A 17,462-nucleotide genomic window follows, 5' to 3' on the forward strand; every position below is an offset into this window, starting at 1 on the left:
ATGTATCATTATGGTAATATGTTAAAAGATAGTGTTTATACTTATATTACTGATTTAGGATTGTGTCGACCAGTAAATGTAAAATCTTCTCAAAATGAATATGAAAAACAAGTATATGGAGTATTACCTTACATGTCGCCTGAAATTTTAAGAGGAGGGGAATATACTCAAAAAAGTGATATTTATGGATTTGGGATTATTGCATATGAAGTCTGTACAGGGCTTCCTCCTTAATATCATGATATTGCTCATGATAAAATCTTAGCTATTAGCATTTGTCAAGGGCTTAGACCAAAATCCAATTATAAAATTTCTCAACTAATTTTGGATATAATTTAACAATGTTGGGATACAGATCCTTCAAAACGACCTAAAACAAAAAAGTTATATAACTTATTAAATGATTTATATGTACGTAAACATTATGGTGAAATCAATAAGCAAATTGAAGAAGCAGATAAAATTAATGAGAAATTAACTTCCGGTTTATCGAATTTCACTGTGTAATAATAAAGAGGATCTATCGGTTCCACTAAAAATATCCGGTTTATTGTATTTGGTATATCGAAAAAATTTTGATATACCGGATTTCATATAAAATCATGTGATAATCCGGTATATCAAATTTTTATGTGACGTAACAATAATTAAAAACTTAAAAAATCTCTTTATTTATTATCAAAATATTACATATACTAAAAACAACTAAAGTTGAAAAAAATCTTCTAATCTACCCTGCTTCTGCTTTTTCTTACTATCAGAAATAATTTTTTTCTTTAAATTAACCAAATTTTGCATATCCAAACTATTAATACCTAAATCATTTTGCCGAACATATTTTAATTAATTTTTCAATGCTACTTAATGAGTCTGATGTAGTTATAATTTCATGTTCTTCTTCCATCTCATCTTCTACTGCACTTTGCCCTTTAACTATATTAACAATTTCCTCTAATGATAATTCTTCTTCAGCAAAAATTTCATCATCAATATTAGTACAGAACGACATTGCATTTGAAATGCGTAGAAGTAGAATGTCCTCATACTTCAGATAATTACGTAATGCCGGTTGGAATTATCAAGGATGGATTTTCAGGATTCTTGGAATTAATTAATAAAGTATCGAAATTCCAATTTTTCAGCACTTGAAAATTTTTTAGAATTTTAACTTAACTATACAATAATGTACAGTGCATGCTTTTTTTAGTATTAAGTTGTTTAAATTCTTCACATACCGGTTCATGAATCCAAATTCTTACGTTAAGTCACTAAGATATAGAAAGAGTTGCCTTTTATTCTCATAATCATTATAATACTTAACTATATTTATATTTTGCAAAAAATTTAGTCCGTAGTTTGTAATCACTAAATGTCAAAAGTAATCACTGCATAATTTTATTAGTATGAACTATGAAGGATCAATATAAAGTCCATAAATGTTTTTTAATAGACTTATTTATATGTAAGTTGCTTATAATGTAGGCGTTATAAGAAAGTTTTTATTAAAGTAATTAGTGAGTGATAAAAAAAGAAATCATAATATCTAATACTAGGTTCTATCGGACAAAAGCAAGAATAATGGAAATGTTAAAATAAAACAACTACTTCAATTTTCCTTTGTTGATGCACCACTTACACTGTTAATACTGCAACGTTTTGATTAATGAAAGAATAAAGAAAATTTGTAATACAATTTCACCATTAAATTTCCGTTAACTTTCAGTTAGTGATTGATTTCTAATCACGTGTATACCCAATCAAATTATATTACACGTGATTAATTAAACGTGATCAAACTTTTTTTTTTGAATCAATCATTGATTAAATCATTAAATCCACTAATTTCAATGTTCTTTTTTGGTATAATTTTCATACCATGAGATTTTAGAATGAAAATAAATTAACAGTTTTCTTTCGCAAAAATTCTTTTCTTTTTATTATCGGTTGCCCCATTTTTTGAAAAGAAAGAAATTATTCGTTATTCATTATTCAATCTATATCTTTTATTTGATGGTATAATTGATCTGTGATTTGCAAGATTTTTAAATACGATAATTTATTAAGAGCCGAGAAAAAATACATTCCATTAATTTAATGGTTTAAGTGTAAACAAGTCATTTTTGTTAGACATAATACTGTAATTAGCTTATTATCATAAGCGGGCCATAAATAATGAACTCTTACGTACAAGTTAAAAATATCCGGTATTAAACTTGTTGATATCGATTTATTAATTTATCCTATCCTCAAATCTGTTAAAAGAAACTTTTAATAATGATTCTTGGCGTGATAAAATAAAAACATATATATCAACAAAAATATTTATTTATTTATACTTTAATGTTTAATCGCATATTAATAAAGTAAATAAAATAATAATAATAATAATAATAATTTTCTTAATAATATATATAAATATAAATAATCCAACTATAAATAACATTAGTCAATAAATACTCCTAAACCTTTTTGTGATATGACTACAACGACCATAATTTAGTTTGACAACTTAAAATATTCTGTATTCTATCTTATCGCCTTAATCAGCTAAATTTGGTTACAATCAAAATTTTCTCAATTATTAGCAAATTATTCATTCTAACCCAATACTCGCAACTTCCGTCAATAATGCAAGCCCTTCCACTTTTGCATTTTCATCTTCTTTATTATATAAAATATTTCCTAATTTTTTCTTGGCGATGATATTATTTTTATCATAATCAATAGCCTTTCTAAAATAATATTCAGCCTGTTTTTCATCCTTTTTAATACCATCATCACTTTCGTAAAGTAAACCAAGATTATAAGCGGATTGACTATCATACAAGTCAAAAGATTTTTCATACCACCTAAAAGCAGTTTTTAACTTAATTTTAGCTAAATTATTAACTTTAAAATCACTTAGATTTTTTACTTCAGTAAGATTACCCACTTCTAAAGGCCTTTTTAAATGACTATTATGATATATTAATGCCATATTCCTCATAGCAATTCTAGATAATTCTTTTTCTTCATCATTTTTAGGTTTTTCTAGTTTATTTATAACACCTTTAAAGAAAACTTTTGCTTTCTTTGGATCAAAATCTAATTTACCAATGGAATGCATATAACCCAAACATAATTTTGCTTCAAGAGAACCTAATTTTTCAGCTTGTTTATACCAAAACTTAGCTTCATTATGATTTTCTTTTGGACCTTTCATATAATAACCAGCTAAAGCCATCTTATATTTCATATTATTATTATTTTTAGCATTTTCTTTCCATTCATTTAAATCTTTATCGTCAATTGAATAAAAATTATTACCTTTATTATTTTCACCATTATATACCCTTTTTATAAATACTTCATAAGTACCGTCACCTTTAATAGGTTCACCATCAATTAAATTTTTAATTGAATCATCTTTTATCCATTCAGGAAAATTTTTATATAATTTTCCCTTTCTATTCCTACCTTTACCTGTAATAATAAAAAGTGAAGCATTTTCAATATAAGGAACATTTTGAATTTTTGTAATAACTATATTTTTCCCTTCAACAACAGATTCTCCTTCGTGTAAATCAATTCTAGCAGTAGATAAAGTAATTTTTTTATTTAATAATTCTGAAGTATTTAAACATTCGTAATAACCTAAGAAATCATTAAACCCATTTTCCTTTTTCCTTTGCTTATCTTTTGACAACCATTTTTTTAAATCCTTAAAAAATCCACCAATAGAAGGCTTTTCTTCGGATGTGATATCCATTTTATCTATTTCTGAAATATATTTTGTACTAACAGTTTTAAATGATTGAGCATCTAAATTTAAAGTATCAAAAGATAAGATATCAGAAAAGCCAGTAGAAATCTTATCATTTTCTGAGTTTTCTAATGTATCAGTCATGATACAGAATGTTGCAAGAAAATTGATTTAAAAAAATTATAACAATTAAATAAACCTAAAACGACGAAATTTTTTTTTTTTTTTTTTAAACGAATATTCGAAATATTTTATAAAAAAAAATATATATCGTTTAAAAGTTCCCTTGATTAAAAGAAATAGTTTAATAATTCATAAAATAATTTTTTTTTAATACGAACCCAGTCATTTGAAAATTAATTTAATCAATATTTAACTTCCTTTAAAGATATTTTCAAAAACATTGCATTTTTATACCTATATGTAATATATACTTGTAATTAAAAGTTGTACCATTTTATTGTACAGAATACCAAATAATTTGATAAAAACCCAAAATTGATTTTAACGGGACCTTTTACTATAATTAAATTAGTCAAAGCACAGATATGCTCCCCACAAAGATAAAATTAAAAAAAAAGCTTTTCTATTTTCTTAATTTTTTAAACACATAGGGAAAAGAAATGAAGCAGATTAATGAAGAGAAATACCTCATAATATATCTGCGAATACAGAAGTATGTGATATAGATTTATTACGTTTCCAATAAACCAAGGTCGTCTACAATCACTTGTGGTCTAGAAAGTTTATTATACGACATCATCTGAAATAATGGCGTTTTACTAATAAACTGTAAACAATATTTAGCTAAAGGAGGATTTGGAACTATTTATAAGGCAATTTGGAAAGATGGATATATAAAATATTGGAATTCTGGAAATAATCAATGGAAAAGGAGTAAAAGATCATATATTATAAATTATAAAAGCTATCCAGTTTGTTTTAAAATGTTTACATAACTCAAACAATATTACAAAGTAAAATTGTATTTTGATAAAAAAAATCCCTTGACCATTTTCGGCATAATTGATAATCATTTTTAGCTTAACTTCTAATGAAAAAAAAAACTTAGATAATCGTAAATTCCGATAATTTTTCTTTTCTTTTAATATCAGATGATCTGATATAGATTAAAAGATCGAGATAGTTTTTGAATTATATAAATATTTTAAAGCAACCTTGCAATTGGATAAAATATTTTACAAAAAATTGTTTGATATATTAGACAATTTTAACTATGGTTTTAATTATGTTTATTCATAATACAAGCTTTTCTAACAATAATATTCTTTAATACTATACCTTTTTCAACCTAAAATTCAATAAATAAATATAATATATAACAAAAAAAAAACTTTGTCATTATTAAGTAAATGGAATTCAATAAATGAACTTATTTATAATATAACTAATACTAATCGTTAAATTAATTATGTTTAACGAAAGAAAATAGAAAAATTTTGACTGCTTATAAATAAAAATAATCATACTTAACAGAATTAAAGTTTCCTTTCATTTCAATAACATTCTTTAACATTGACATTTTATTGTTTTGTTTATTTTCTTTAATGCTTTCAAAATAATATAATAGTATTTAAACTCTTATGGTAAATCTTTTATTAATGATACAAATACGTATTCAAAATATAGTATCTTAATAACGTCATAAATCTCAAAAATACATTTAATTCAGTTAGTAGGTTTCTCTTTAGAATAATTATTATATTATTGATATACTGCAACTATCTATGGACAATGATTATAAAAAGATATCGCTATATTAATAAGAAAAGAAGTTATATCTAAAAATATTAAAAAAATTATAATTTTTTAAATAAACTAGTGAATAAACTATTTTAGTTTGCTAACTATAAAATGGGTTTTCATTCATACTACATACTACTTGGAACGTGAATAATAATACAAAGAAAAAAGGTTAGAATATTCCCTAAGCAAAAAAGCATAAAGGTACGTGAATAAGTTTTTTTTTTCCAAAGGTACTACTAATAAAAACATAAATTAAATTGAAGAAACTCTATCACTTGCAACAACATACTTTGACAATTTGACATACAGCAAAAGGCGACCATACTAATTCGTAAGTAATACATTCAAATCAAGATTTCATATATAAGGAATATTAGAAGGGTTAAATTATTTAGTAATATTAAATTGAAAATGCGACTATAAAGTTAAAAAATATATATATAGAATGTAATTTATTATTTATTATGATTTTATAACATAATCGTTATATAATACATTCTATTGATTTTCAGTTTAAATTTATAAAAAAACTTTATTTAGTATAAGATTCTAACCATAATAAATATATTCCAATAAAATATACATACTGTAGTAATAAAAAAAAAAATAGTAAATAATAGATACAAATAATGTAATTTATATTCAGAATATTTGTAAATTTTCTTCCTTTTCTTTTTCTTTAGTTGTTTTCATCTATAGGAACGAATTATTAAAGTAAATTGTTAATATTATTGGTAAAATTAATCATGTAGAAAGTATGTAAATGAGTACCTAGGTTGAGTTTAGTGAAATCTATTGCTTCTATGGATTCTAGAAAATAAAAGTTAATTGTATATTAAAAGTATTTTAAAAATATTTTTGTAAAATAAGTTGATATATTAATTACTACCTGAATATTCTCCAACATCAACTTTGTTATCAATAGCATTTTTTGATTCTGGTAGGTTTTTAAAGTTTAAAAGCCTACTTGTGTAAACTGCTTGAGGATTTGTAGTATATGAAAGAGTAAGTACCATTATATGGTAATGAAGTAGAAGTAAACTTTTCATTAATTCTTTCTGCTTCCTCAATTTGCTTGTTGGTTTCATCATCATATGAATTTCTTAATTTACGTAATAATCCACGTAATTCTTGTGCTTTAGGTCGTTTTAAAGGATCAGAATTCCAACATTGTTCAATTTTATCCAAAATTAGTTGAGGAATTTTATAATTAGATTTTGGCCTAAGCCCTTGACAAATGCTAATAGCTAAGAATTCATCATGTGCAATATCATGATAAGGAGGAAGCCCTGTACAGACTTCATATGCAATAATTCCAAATGCATAAATATCACTTTCTTGAGTATATTCTTTTCCTCTTAAAACTTCAGGCGCTACATAAGGTAATACTCCATATACTTTTTTATACTCATCTTGAGAAGATTTTAAAACATTTGCTGGTTGGGATAATCCTAAATCAGTAATATAAGTATAACCATCATTTTGTAACATATTACCACAATGAAAATCACGATGAATTAATCCTTTTTCATGAATAGAATCGAGGCCTTTTGCAATATCTACTAAAATTTCCAACTTACTTTTCCATTTCATTGAATTAAATCTATTATTTAAATGTTGTCTTAAACTACCTTCTTTTGCATAACTCATTACCATCATGAAATTATTAGATTCTGGATCTTTAGTAATGCCATAACATTGAGTTACATGATTTGAAACAATCATAGTATGTGATCCAATCTAAAAAAGAATCCATAATAATAAATAATAGTAAGTTTAACAACAGTGATATACAGTACAAATAAGTTACCTACTTCTCTTAAAAATTCGGATGTAATATCCTGAGAATTATGTAAACATTTTAAAGCAACTGGAAAATTTTTATGGCCAATCGGATTTTTTCTTCTCTCCCATTGATTATTTTCAGAATCCCATTTTTCTATAAATCCATCTTTCCAAATTGCTTTATAAATAGTTCCAAATCCTCCTTTGGCCAAATATTCAACATTTTCAAATCTATCATATTCAATCCACTCTAAAATTTCTTTATAATATTCAGCTTTAAGTTGTGTTTTTTGAATAAATTTATCAACTTCATTATTTCCACTAGTCCAATTTTTGAAATTTTGTTGAAATTTACATTGACACCAAAAATAAGAAGCTTTAGGCTGCTTACATTCTTTGCATAAACCATTCTCTTTATACCATTTTTTTAATTCTTCATTTAATATTAGCTTGTCAATTAATAATGTTTGTTCATCTGTTAAATGGTAATAGTTACCAAAATCTTTTATTTGCTCAAATACATCATCACTAAGCATAAATTCTTCAATGTCAGCTCTATGTTTAAACAGAGTAAAAGGATTTTTTTTTTTAAAAAAAAAAGCAGCCTTATTTATTTATTACAGTTGCACGGACAAATCTTATTTTTAAACAAAAGCGTTAATCAGTTGATGATCACAAAGTCACAAGGTAAGTATTTGTACTTGCGGCCGATCATTAAAGGTGACGTATTACGTATTACGTATTACATAACAAAAATTATGCGTATATCAAAATTATGAAGCACTAATAAAAATTTTATTAATAAAATCATCATATAATACTTTTCATACACATGATCATTTAAAATATCGCTCAATTCAAAGCTCCCACCCTTGGGGAACTGTATTGAATAATTTATAAAAACTAAAATTAATAGAAAAATTGAATTTCGTGATTTGCACGGTTGGTAATATTTATAAATAAATAATAATAATAGTAAAAATTTGGAATTTTAATTAGTAGTATTAATAGTATTTTTTTTTCTTAAAAAAAAAAAAAAATTATAAAAGTTTCAAACACGTGACCAAACTAATCGACATCGTTCATATACTTTGTGTAACAAACATACAAAATAGATAAAACCGCGTTATTTTCATTATGAATCACATTAAAACAAGAGAACTTATTTTTATAATATAAAAAAATCATGCGCTTGCACGTGACTATTAACATATATAGATTCATTATATAATTTATTTGAATTCATAATTTATATTTGATAATTATACATAATATTATATTTGAATAAATATTAAATATAATAGTAAATATAATGACCAATTATTTGTTAATTTTTTTCATTATAATTATAATTCGTATTATAATTATGATTATAGTCGTTATAATTTTGATCATTGTTATAGACGTTACTGTAATCATTATTATTATAGTAATCATCATTATTATTATCGTTATGATTATAATCTGTAATATATAATTACGATTTTCCAAAAAAAAATGTTTTTAATTTCAATTTCTTCGACTTTGACACGATTGAACCTCTATAAACATGATTGTAAACCCATTTTTAAATGAATTATTACAAATTATTTTTAATAACCTTGATGATGATATTGGTTCTTTATTTTCATTATTATTTGTAAATTAAAATTGGTGTGAAAATGCCGTCCCCATCTTGTGGAGAAGACCATTTAGTCATAATCGTCATAATCTTGAAGAAACAATGAAAATTAAAAAAATAATTCCAATACTTCTTTCACAAATCTCATTACAAGAGAGAATTGATTTAGATCTTAAAGATATTCCAACTAAAACTATGTTTGATTATGTATTGTTTATTAAACAATTTGACATATCCTTATTATATTGGTTAGTTTGTAAAAAATATACCATGGCAATAAGCAAAACTATTTTTATGAAAACAAAAAGATTAGATGAATTAACATTCTTATATGAAGAATATGGAGATAATCATTATGAAAGTATTTTTACATTACCAAAATCACAAATGTTACTTAATCATATCACAAAGTTGAAGTTTAATTCTACTGGAAACTATTCACTTTTTCCTAATTTATCAATTTATGTTAAAAATATCAAATATCTTTCCATTAATTTTTACTGCAATAGTAATAATCATAAAAATGTTGTGAAATTTTTTGAGGATCTTATTGAATTTATTTCTGTTCAAAATAATTTGGAATATTTTATCATAAATATTAAATCTAATCTAAGTAGTATTAGACATATGGAAAAATGGAGAGGACTTTTCTTTAAACTTTCTGAATCTCATTCTATAAAGTATATAATGATTAAAGGTTGTATTGATGGAGAACAAACTGATTTGAATTTTTTATCTAATTGTTCAAATCTTGAAGAATTACATTTAGATTCTATGTTTATTGATTATGATCAATTGGTATGCTTAAAAAATATTTATCTACCAAAATTATTTTCTTTCTCATTATTAGATTGTTATTTCATTTCTCCGAAATCTAATTATAATTATCAAAAAAATTTATGGCTAATTTATATTACAGAATTTTTAATGAATCATAGTAATACTTTGAAGGAATTAAAAATAATTTTAAGGCTCGGAACTGTCAAACAAAATAATTTGAAATCAATCCTTGACGATTTATCATTATATTGTCAAAATCTTACATTGATTGGATTAAAATTGGAACATATTTTTGGTTATGTAGAATATGGAGAGAAATTTGATGAAATATTAAATGAATTCAAATCTTTCTGTAATAATTGTCCAAATCTACAAAAAATTATTTTATTTTCTTCAAATTTTCATCATTTTAATTTACCTAAAGAATTATTATTGATTTTTATAAGATCACTTCCTAAAACTTTAAAATCTCTTTCATTTAAAGGAGTAATTGAATTTGATCATTTAAAAGAAATTATAAAAAATTATATTGATAATTTAATTAATTTAGATTTCTATTATTATGCATGTGTTAATGTATTAGAAAGAGATATTGATGAAATGACAAAAAATAGAAAATTAAAACTTAGATATGATAAAAAAAGAATTAGTATTGATTCGACATCAACATATAGATATTTTTTAGATTTTAATTACCCTTGGTTAGCTAGCAATACAATGGATGGTAAAGTATTTAACTTATAATAGTGTTTCCAAAATACTTAATTGCCAATTCGCCTAAAATCAGCATTGCGTTACTAATAAAACTCTGGGATAATAGCAATAATAAAAAAAGCGTTATTTCCACCCATTTCACAAACAGAAGTATCATAAACTTTCACCTGGTTCTAATAATAAAAATATTTCAAAAAAAAGTCTTTAAAAACAACTTTGAAAGCTAAAAATTATATGTTTCTAATGTAAATAACGCAATATAGCAAAATAAAATATTGAAATTTCCTATGTTTTAAGGTGTAAATCTGACGCGCGTACATAGTAAACTCATTATTTTGTATATGAACGTATATTTTTTTTTGCAAATTCTTTTTTTTTTCAAGTATTTTTCAGTATATCATGTCTTTTATTTATAGTTAATATGTTGTCTATGAAAATATCCTTTTTTTTGAAGATTGTGTGTTCTAGCACAAAATCGGCAAATTTAACCCCGAATTTTATTAGTAACGCAGTGCTGTTCTTAGATGAATCGGCAATTAATAAATATAATTACAATTCTTTATAACATTCTTTATTAATATTAAATTCATAATTTAACAATTTCACATCAGAAAATTTGTTTGAATCATAAAAATTGAGTATTTAATGTTGTGCTGATGAATATCATGTGAGTAGACTTGTGACCACAAATTTTCATAGTGCGCATAAATAAATATATTATTTTCCGCTTCGCTCTCGGACGATTAAAATAGCAAAATTTCAACTGAAGTTGACGCTCCCGGTTTGGCATCAGCATCATTTAGCATAACAGCTTAACAGAGAAAAATATAAAAATTAATTTAACATTTGTTATTTTAGTTTTAGATAATTATTACAGTTTAAATGAACAATAATATATTATTTATGTTGATATACTCGCTCATGACAAACCTGCATTAAGATTGTGTTACATGTGATTATTTGCATGAGTAATATGACTAATACGAGTAATATTTAATTTATGACAATCTATATATATCAAATGAGTCGAATGTCGAATTTTTACAGCTAAAAATCTTTGATTATAATTCTGTTAAACCAATCGGCATCGTCGGCATCACTAATAACAGCCAATCACAAGAGTATTCTAAGGAGCACAGATCATCTGACACAATAACTTATAATTAGAAAACACTTTTAGAAAAATGTATGTTTTATTATCATTTTATTTTTTTTATTTTTATTATACAGAAGAAACTGAAGCACAGAAGCAGTAGGAACTACATGAAAAACAAAATTTTCTAGTTATCTTAATAAAAACCTTGCGTAGAGCTATTATAAAAATTTTGACCTTTCTTGTTACCTATATATATATTGCTCGGGGTCCTATACTACTGGAAGAATTCGAGCTACTTCCTTTACAATTGCTTCACAGTAACTTAAACTATAAAAATCATCTTTAGTAATTGGTCACCTTGGGAATATACTATCAATTTCTTCTAGCACTTTCTTTTTTACATCTGGATTATGTGCAATATAATGTACAATGAATGAAACCATATTCCCAGTCTATATTTGAAAAAAAAAAATAAAGAATGTTTAAATTAAGTTAAAGCACATTGATTGCATTTATGTTAAATTTTAATGATAAAATTATATATAAAACCTAAACATAAAATTTCTCTAAAAATTTACTTACTTCTTTATAAGTTCCAATAAAAATTCCATCAAGTATATTAACACGAATTTCGGTATTACTCATAGATTTCATGTTTCAATATAATTATCGTCACGAAGTGTATTTTTGATAATCATTTATGTCAACATATCGTGCGGTAAGGGTTCATCCAGTGGTATTTCTTTCAATTTCTTATCTACCCAGTATTTGATTAATAAATTCCATGCCTTGAAGTACGTCATCTGCTTTATTTCTAAAAAATGGAACATAATGTCGTATAAAAGGAGAAATTACGAAAAATATTAAATATCCCATAAGAAGCATTCGAAGTGCTTGAAATAATTTCAAAGAATCTTTGACTCTTGTTTGATTGATGATCAGATTTTTCATCACTGAGAGTATTAAAATAAGCTGCCAATGAACAATCTAACAATAATATCATTTGTGTAATGATAAAACCATTTAGAAAAATCCAATTCTTTAATAATTTTTTCTTTAAGAAATAACTTACTCAAATAACTTTCTAATTCACTGAAAAGTTAGTTTGTCTGATCAATAGCTTCATCAGTAAATTTTGGTGACAAAATACTTATTAAAAAAATGATGGTTAAACATCCATGATTTGTAATCCTCGCTTTTCCTTCAAATCCCAATTCTTCTGGTCCTTTGAAGTTGTGAAATCTCAAACCATGCGTATTTTTTGATAAAAAATCATCAATACATTCTCCTCTACATAAAACTATAGCTCGCATATTACCATAAATCTCATATATGTTTCCATATTTCTCATAACAATAACTGTAAAACGTATTGGCATTTCCATTAAACTGCCAATAAACGTAAGGCAAATTTCTGACGAATGGGAATCCGGATAAAGGAAAAGTATCTGTAATAATAATGTGCCACACACGTCGCTAATATTGTAATTAACAATAAAACAAAATCATAAATTTCAAAATTTTGAGTAGTTTAAAAATTATCATATTGTTTCTAATTAACGATATATTAATTTTGGTTTGAAAAAAATTGTTGAAACTAATAACAATTAAAGTGATAAATTAGACTTATTTAGTAATTCGTATAACATAACATTGCAGATCATTGCCTTCAATATGCAAAAAAGGAAGGATTTTCAAAAAAATCTTCCATCCGTTTTTATAAAACAGTTAAACTGTTTTACAGTTATACTGTTATCTATTTAACTGTTTAACTGTTTAACTAATTTAGTTTTATTGTAACTGTTTAACTGTTTTACTATTAACTGTTTTACTGCCCCTTCAGTCTTTTAAGGAATAAAGAATCTTTAAATAGGTTTTTAATTTTCTGAAAAAAAAAGAAAAAAAATTTAGGATTTTTTTTTCTTTACAATTCTTTAATCAAGCTAAAAAATGATCAATACTGCGCAATATAATTTTTTAATGATGCTTTTTTTTAGTTTTAAACTAAAAAGTGCTAGATATTTAACAAAAATTGGTAAAACTCACCAAAAACTATTAAAAATAGTAAAGAAATTGCGCAATTAACCATTTCCTATACCCAGTTTGTACTTCAGGTTTAGAATGATCGGGTATTAGTCAGCTAATTAAAATGATCAACACTGTGCCACCAATTTGCCAATACCTGTTTTGTTTTTTCCCAAGACAAAAAAGTGCTAGATATTTGACAAAAATCGGTAAAACCCACCAAAAACTGTTAAAAATAGTAAATAAATTGCGCAATTAACCGTTTCCTATACCCAGTTTGTACTTCAGGTCTAGAATGATCGGGTATTAGTCAGCAAATCAAATGATCAACACTGCGCCATCAATTCCCCAAGTGTAGATACAATTGGTAAACCCTGGGAAAAGCCGTTAAAAATAGGTAAAAAATTGTGCAATTTAACCATTCTCCTTGAAAACAAATATTATTAATCAGCTAATAAAATGATTATCACGCAATATTTTTTTCAATCTGATAAAATAATTTTTTTTTATTATGATTGTTGTTTGTGATATTATTAAAGTATCTGATGATGATACCAGTAAAGGTACAGATTCTTTTATAACATTAAGCTGATAAAGTCTTTACTGCTTTATTTTTATTTGTAAAATTTAACAATATCAAGTTCTTTTATTTATTAAACTTGCTTTTTAGAAAAAGAATTATCTCCCAAAAAACAGGCAGAAAAAAGAATAACAAAAAAACCAATGGTTGTACAACTGATGTTGATAAGCCATCAAAAAGAACTCGTAGAAAGATATCTGATTTAGCTACTGAATTTCTTCAGGATAAAAGTGATATAAATTAAGTTAGTAAGTTCAGTTAGTATAAAATCATGGTTAAATATTGTCAACAATGGAAATTATTCAATAGTATAATTCGTATAATAATCTATTGTGCTTCACAAATTTATATTACTAATGTAATATTATTAATTTATATAATAAATTTATAAATAAATCACTGGATGCATTTAAAGCAGATGTAAAAGTCAAAAAAGAATATATTTGGTTAGATGAAATATCAGATAATAAATTGCATCTAATATAAAAAAATCCTAGAAAAATTTTTTTATATCTATCTATTGTATACACTGATCTATTGTTATTAAAAAATGATTTCTAAACTTTATCAGTAAGTTTCAAAGCAAAAAAATGCTTTGAGCTTTTTTGAAAAAATTAAATTAATATTTTTTTGTTGTTTATTTGAATTAATAAATACCACTTTCCTATACTAAACATATGAGTAAAAAAATTTTAATATATTTTTTTTTTATATTAACCAAATTAATTAATCAGTTATGATTAGTAAGATTATTAATATTATTATTCAATCAACCTCTACTAATTTTTAGCATAAATTTTATTTTCAGCATTAAAACTCACAGATCCAAATCAAATGTACACTAGTTTATCAATACTTATTTAAGTTCCTGTCATAAAAAGAATATTCCAATAAAATATATATACTGTAGTAGTAATAAAAAAAAATAAATAACAATTAATAGATACTAATAAAGAAATATATACTATGAAAATTGTAAATTCTCTTCCTTTTCTTTCTTTTAGTTGTTTTTATCTATCAAAATGAAATTATTGAAGTAAATTGTTAAATATTGTTAACAAAATTAAACATGATATAAAAGTTCATGTAAATGAGTACCTAGGCTGAGTTTAGTGAAATCTATTGCTTCTATGGATTCTATAGGATAAAGATAATTTTATATTAATAAGCATTTTAAGAATTTTGTGAAAATAACTAAACATGAATTACCTGAATACTTAAATAAATCATTGTCTTTGCTATCGATAGCATTTTTTGGTTCTGGAAGATTTTTAAAGTCTAAAAGTCTACTCTTGTAAACTGCTTGAGGATTTGTAGTATATGAAAGAGTAGTACCATTATATGGTAATGAAGTAGTAGTAAACTTTTCATTGATTTTATCTGCTTCTTCAATTTGCTTATTGATTTCACCACTATAATTTTGCATATTATTGTAATATAAATTATATAATGAATCATATAATTCATTTGCTTTAGGTCGTTTTGAAGGATCAGCATCCCAACATTGTTTAATTATGTCCAAAATTAGTTTAGGGATTTTATAATCAGATTTTGGCCTAAGCCCGTTACAAATGCTAATAGCTAAGATTTTATCATGAGCAATATCATGATAAGAAGGAAGCCCTGTACAGACTTCATATGCAATAATTCCGAATCCATATATATTACTTTCTTGAGTATATTCTTTTCCTATTAAAACCTCAGGTGCTACATAAGGCAATACTCCATACATTTTTTTATATTCATCTTGAGAAGGTATTACATTTGCTGGTCGACATAATCCTAAATCAGTAATATAAGTATAATTATTATTGCTATTTAATATATTACCACAATGAAAATCATGATGAATTAATCCTTGGCCATGAATATCTTTAAGGCCATTTGCAATCCTTTTTAAAATTTCTAATTTTATATCCCATTTCATTGAGTTAAAACTATTATTTAACATTTGTCTTAAACTGCCATTTTCTGCATATTCCATCACCATCATAAAATTATTAGATTCTGGATCTTTGGTAATACCATAGCAGCGATTTACAAAACCACTAACAGAAGTTATAACAATATGTAATTCAATCTAAAAATGAATTCATAAATAATAAATATTAGCTAGTTTAGCATTTATAAGAGAACAATATCTTAAAAATTACATATAAATAAGTAACTTACTTCTCTTAAAAATTCAGCTGTAATGTCCTGAGAATTATGCAAACATTTTAAAGCAACTGGAAAATTTTCATAATCTTTGGCCGGTGACCTTTTGCTTCTCATCCATTTATTATTTCCAGAATCCCAACCTTCCATATATCCATCTTTCCAAATTGCTTTATAAATAGTTCCAAATCCTCCTTTGGCAAAATATTCAATATTTTCAAATCTATCATATTCAATCCACTCTAAAATTACTTTATTTCTTTTAGCTTTGAGTTGTATTTTTTGAATAAACTTATCAACTTCATTATTTCCACTAGTCCAATTTTTGAAATTTTTTTGAAATTTACATTGACACCAATCATCAGAAACTTTAGGCTGTTTACAATCTTCGCATAGACCATTCTTCTTATAACGTTCTTTCAATTCTTGATTTAATATTAGCTTATCAATTAGCAAACTTTGTTCTTTAGTTGGGTATTCGTGGTTAAATTCTTTTATTTGCTCAAGTACATCATCACTGAGAATAAATTCTTCCATATTTGGATAATAAAAGTGTACAGCTCTATGTTTAAACTAGAGTAAAAAGGATTTTTTTTAAAAAAAAAACCACGGCATTATATAACATATTACAGTCGTACAGCAGCGATCGACAAAATCAAAAAATCAGCTGATGATCACAAAGAATTTCGTTCTTTTTATAGATTTCCAAATTCATTTTTATTCGATTGTTCAAAGAACTTCGGGTGAAACCACATTAATAATTTTTGGATTCGGCTAATTAGATCCGATCACCATAGACGGTTAAATTATAAAATTTGTATCTCTCTAGTTCCCTCCCTCGATAGTTCTAGAGCTATAAATCACGAGATGATCGACCAATCAGATTTTCCGTAGCAACTGAGCACGGATAAAATTGCGCAAAAAAATTTATTTTTTTACATTATCGAACTTTCTGCTTTAAGATTTCGGTCTTTTCATCCTTAGTTAGAAATTAGATTACCACTTCGTTTATGTTCCAGAAATTAGTAAATTATTATATAATTACTTATTATTTTAGGTAATGAAAAATCACGTGTAAATTCCGTTTCGGAATGCTGATCACCAAGAAAAAGTTTTAAAACGAACACTATTTTCTGATGCAACACTCCGCATACAGTCATATCATACATACATGAGTTAAAAAACACAATGTATAT

At 24.8% G+C, this 17,462-nt stretch overlaps 3 protein-coding genes across 3 annotated transcripts; 2 read left to right on the forward strand and 1 right to left on the reverse strand.

Annotated features, from left to right (window-relative positions):
- OCT59_015555 (uncharacterized protein) lies at window positions 1-234 on the forward strand (the record flags this gene model as incomplete). Its single annotated transcript, XM_025328468.2, has 1 exon — window positions 1-234. One exon carries the CDS (start codon window positions 1-3, stop codon window positions 232-234), a length of 234 nt encoding a protein of 77 aa, XP_025166513.2.
- A 2,359-nt stretch (window positions 235-2,593) lies between these two features.
- Window positions 2,594-3,886, reverse strand: OCT59_015556 (uncharacterized protein; the record flags this gene model as incomplete). Its single annotated transcript, XM_025311972.1, has 1 exon — window positions 2,594-3,886. One exon carries the CDS (start codon window positions 3,884-3,886, stop codon window positions 2,594-2,596), a length of 1,293 nt encoding a protein of 430 aa, XP_025166512.1.
- Window positions 3,887-9,017: 5,131 nt separating this feature from the next.
- Window positions 9,018-10,439, forward strand: OCT59_015557 (uncharacterized protein; the record flags this gene model as incomplete). Its single annotated transcript, XM_025328467.1, has 1 exon — window positions 9,018-10,439. The coding sequence occupies one exon, from the start codon at window positions 9,018-9,020 to the stop codon at window positions 10,437-10,439; it is 1,422 nt and encodes a 473-aa protein (XP_025166509.1).
- Window positions 10,440-17,462: the final 7,023 nt, after the last annotated feature.

This window comes from Rhizophagus irregularis, chromosome 23, assembly GCF_026210795.1.
Source record: "Rhizophagus irregularis chromosome 23, complete sequence".
NCBI lineage: Eukaryota > Fungi > Glomeromycota > Glomeromycetes > Glomerales > Glomeraceae > Rhizophagus > Rhizophagus irregularis.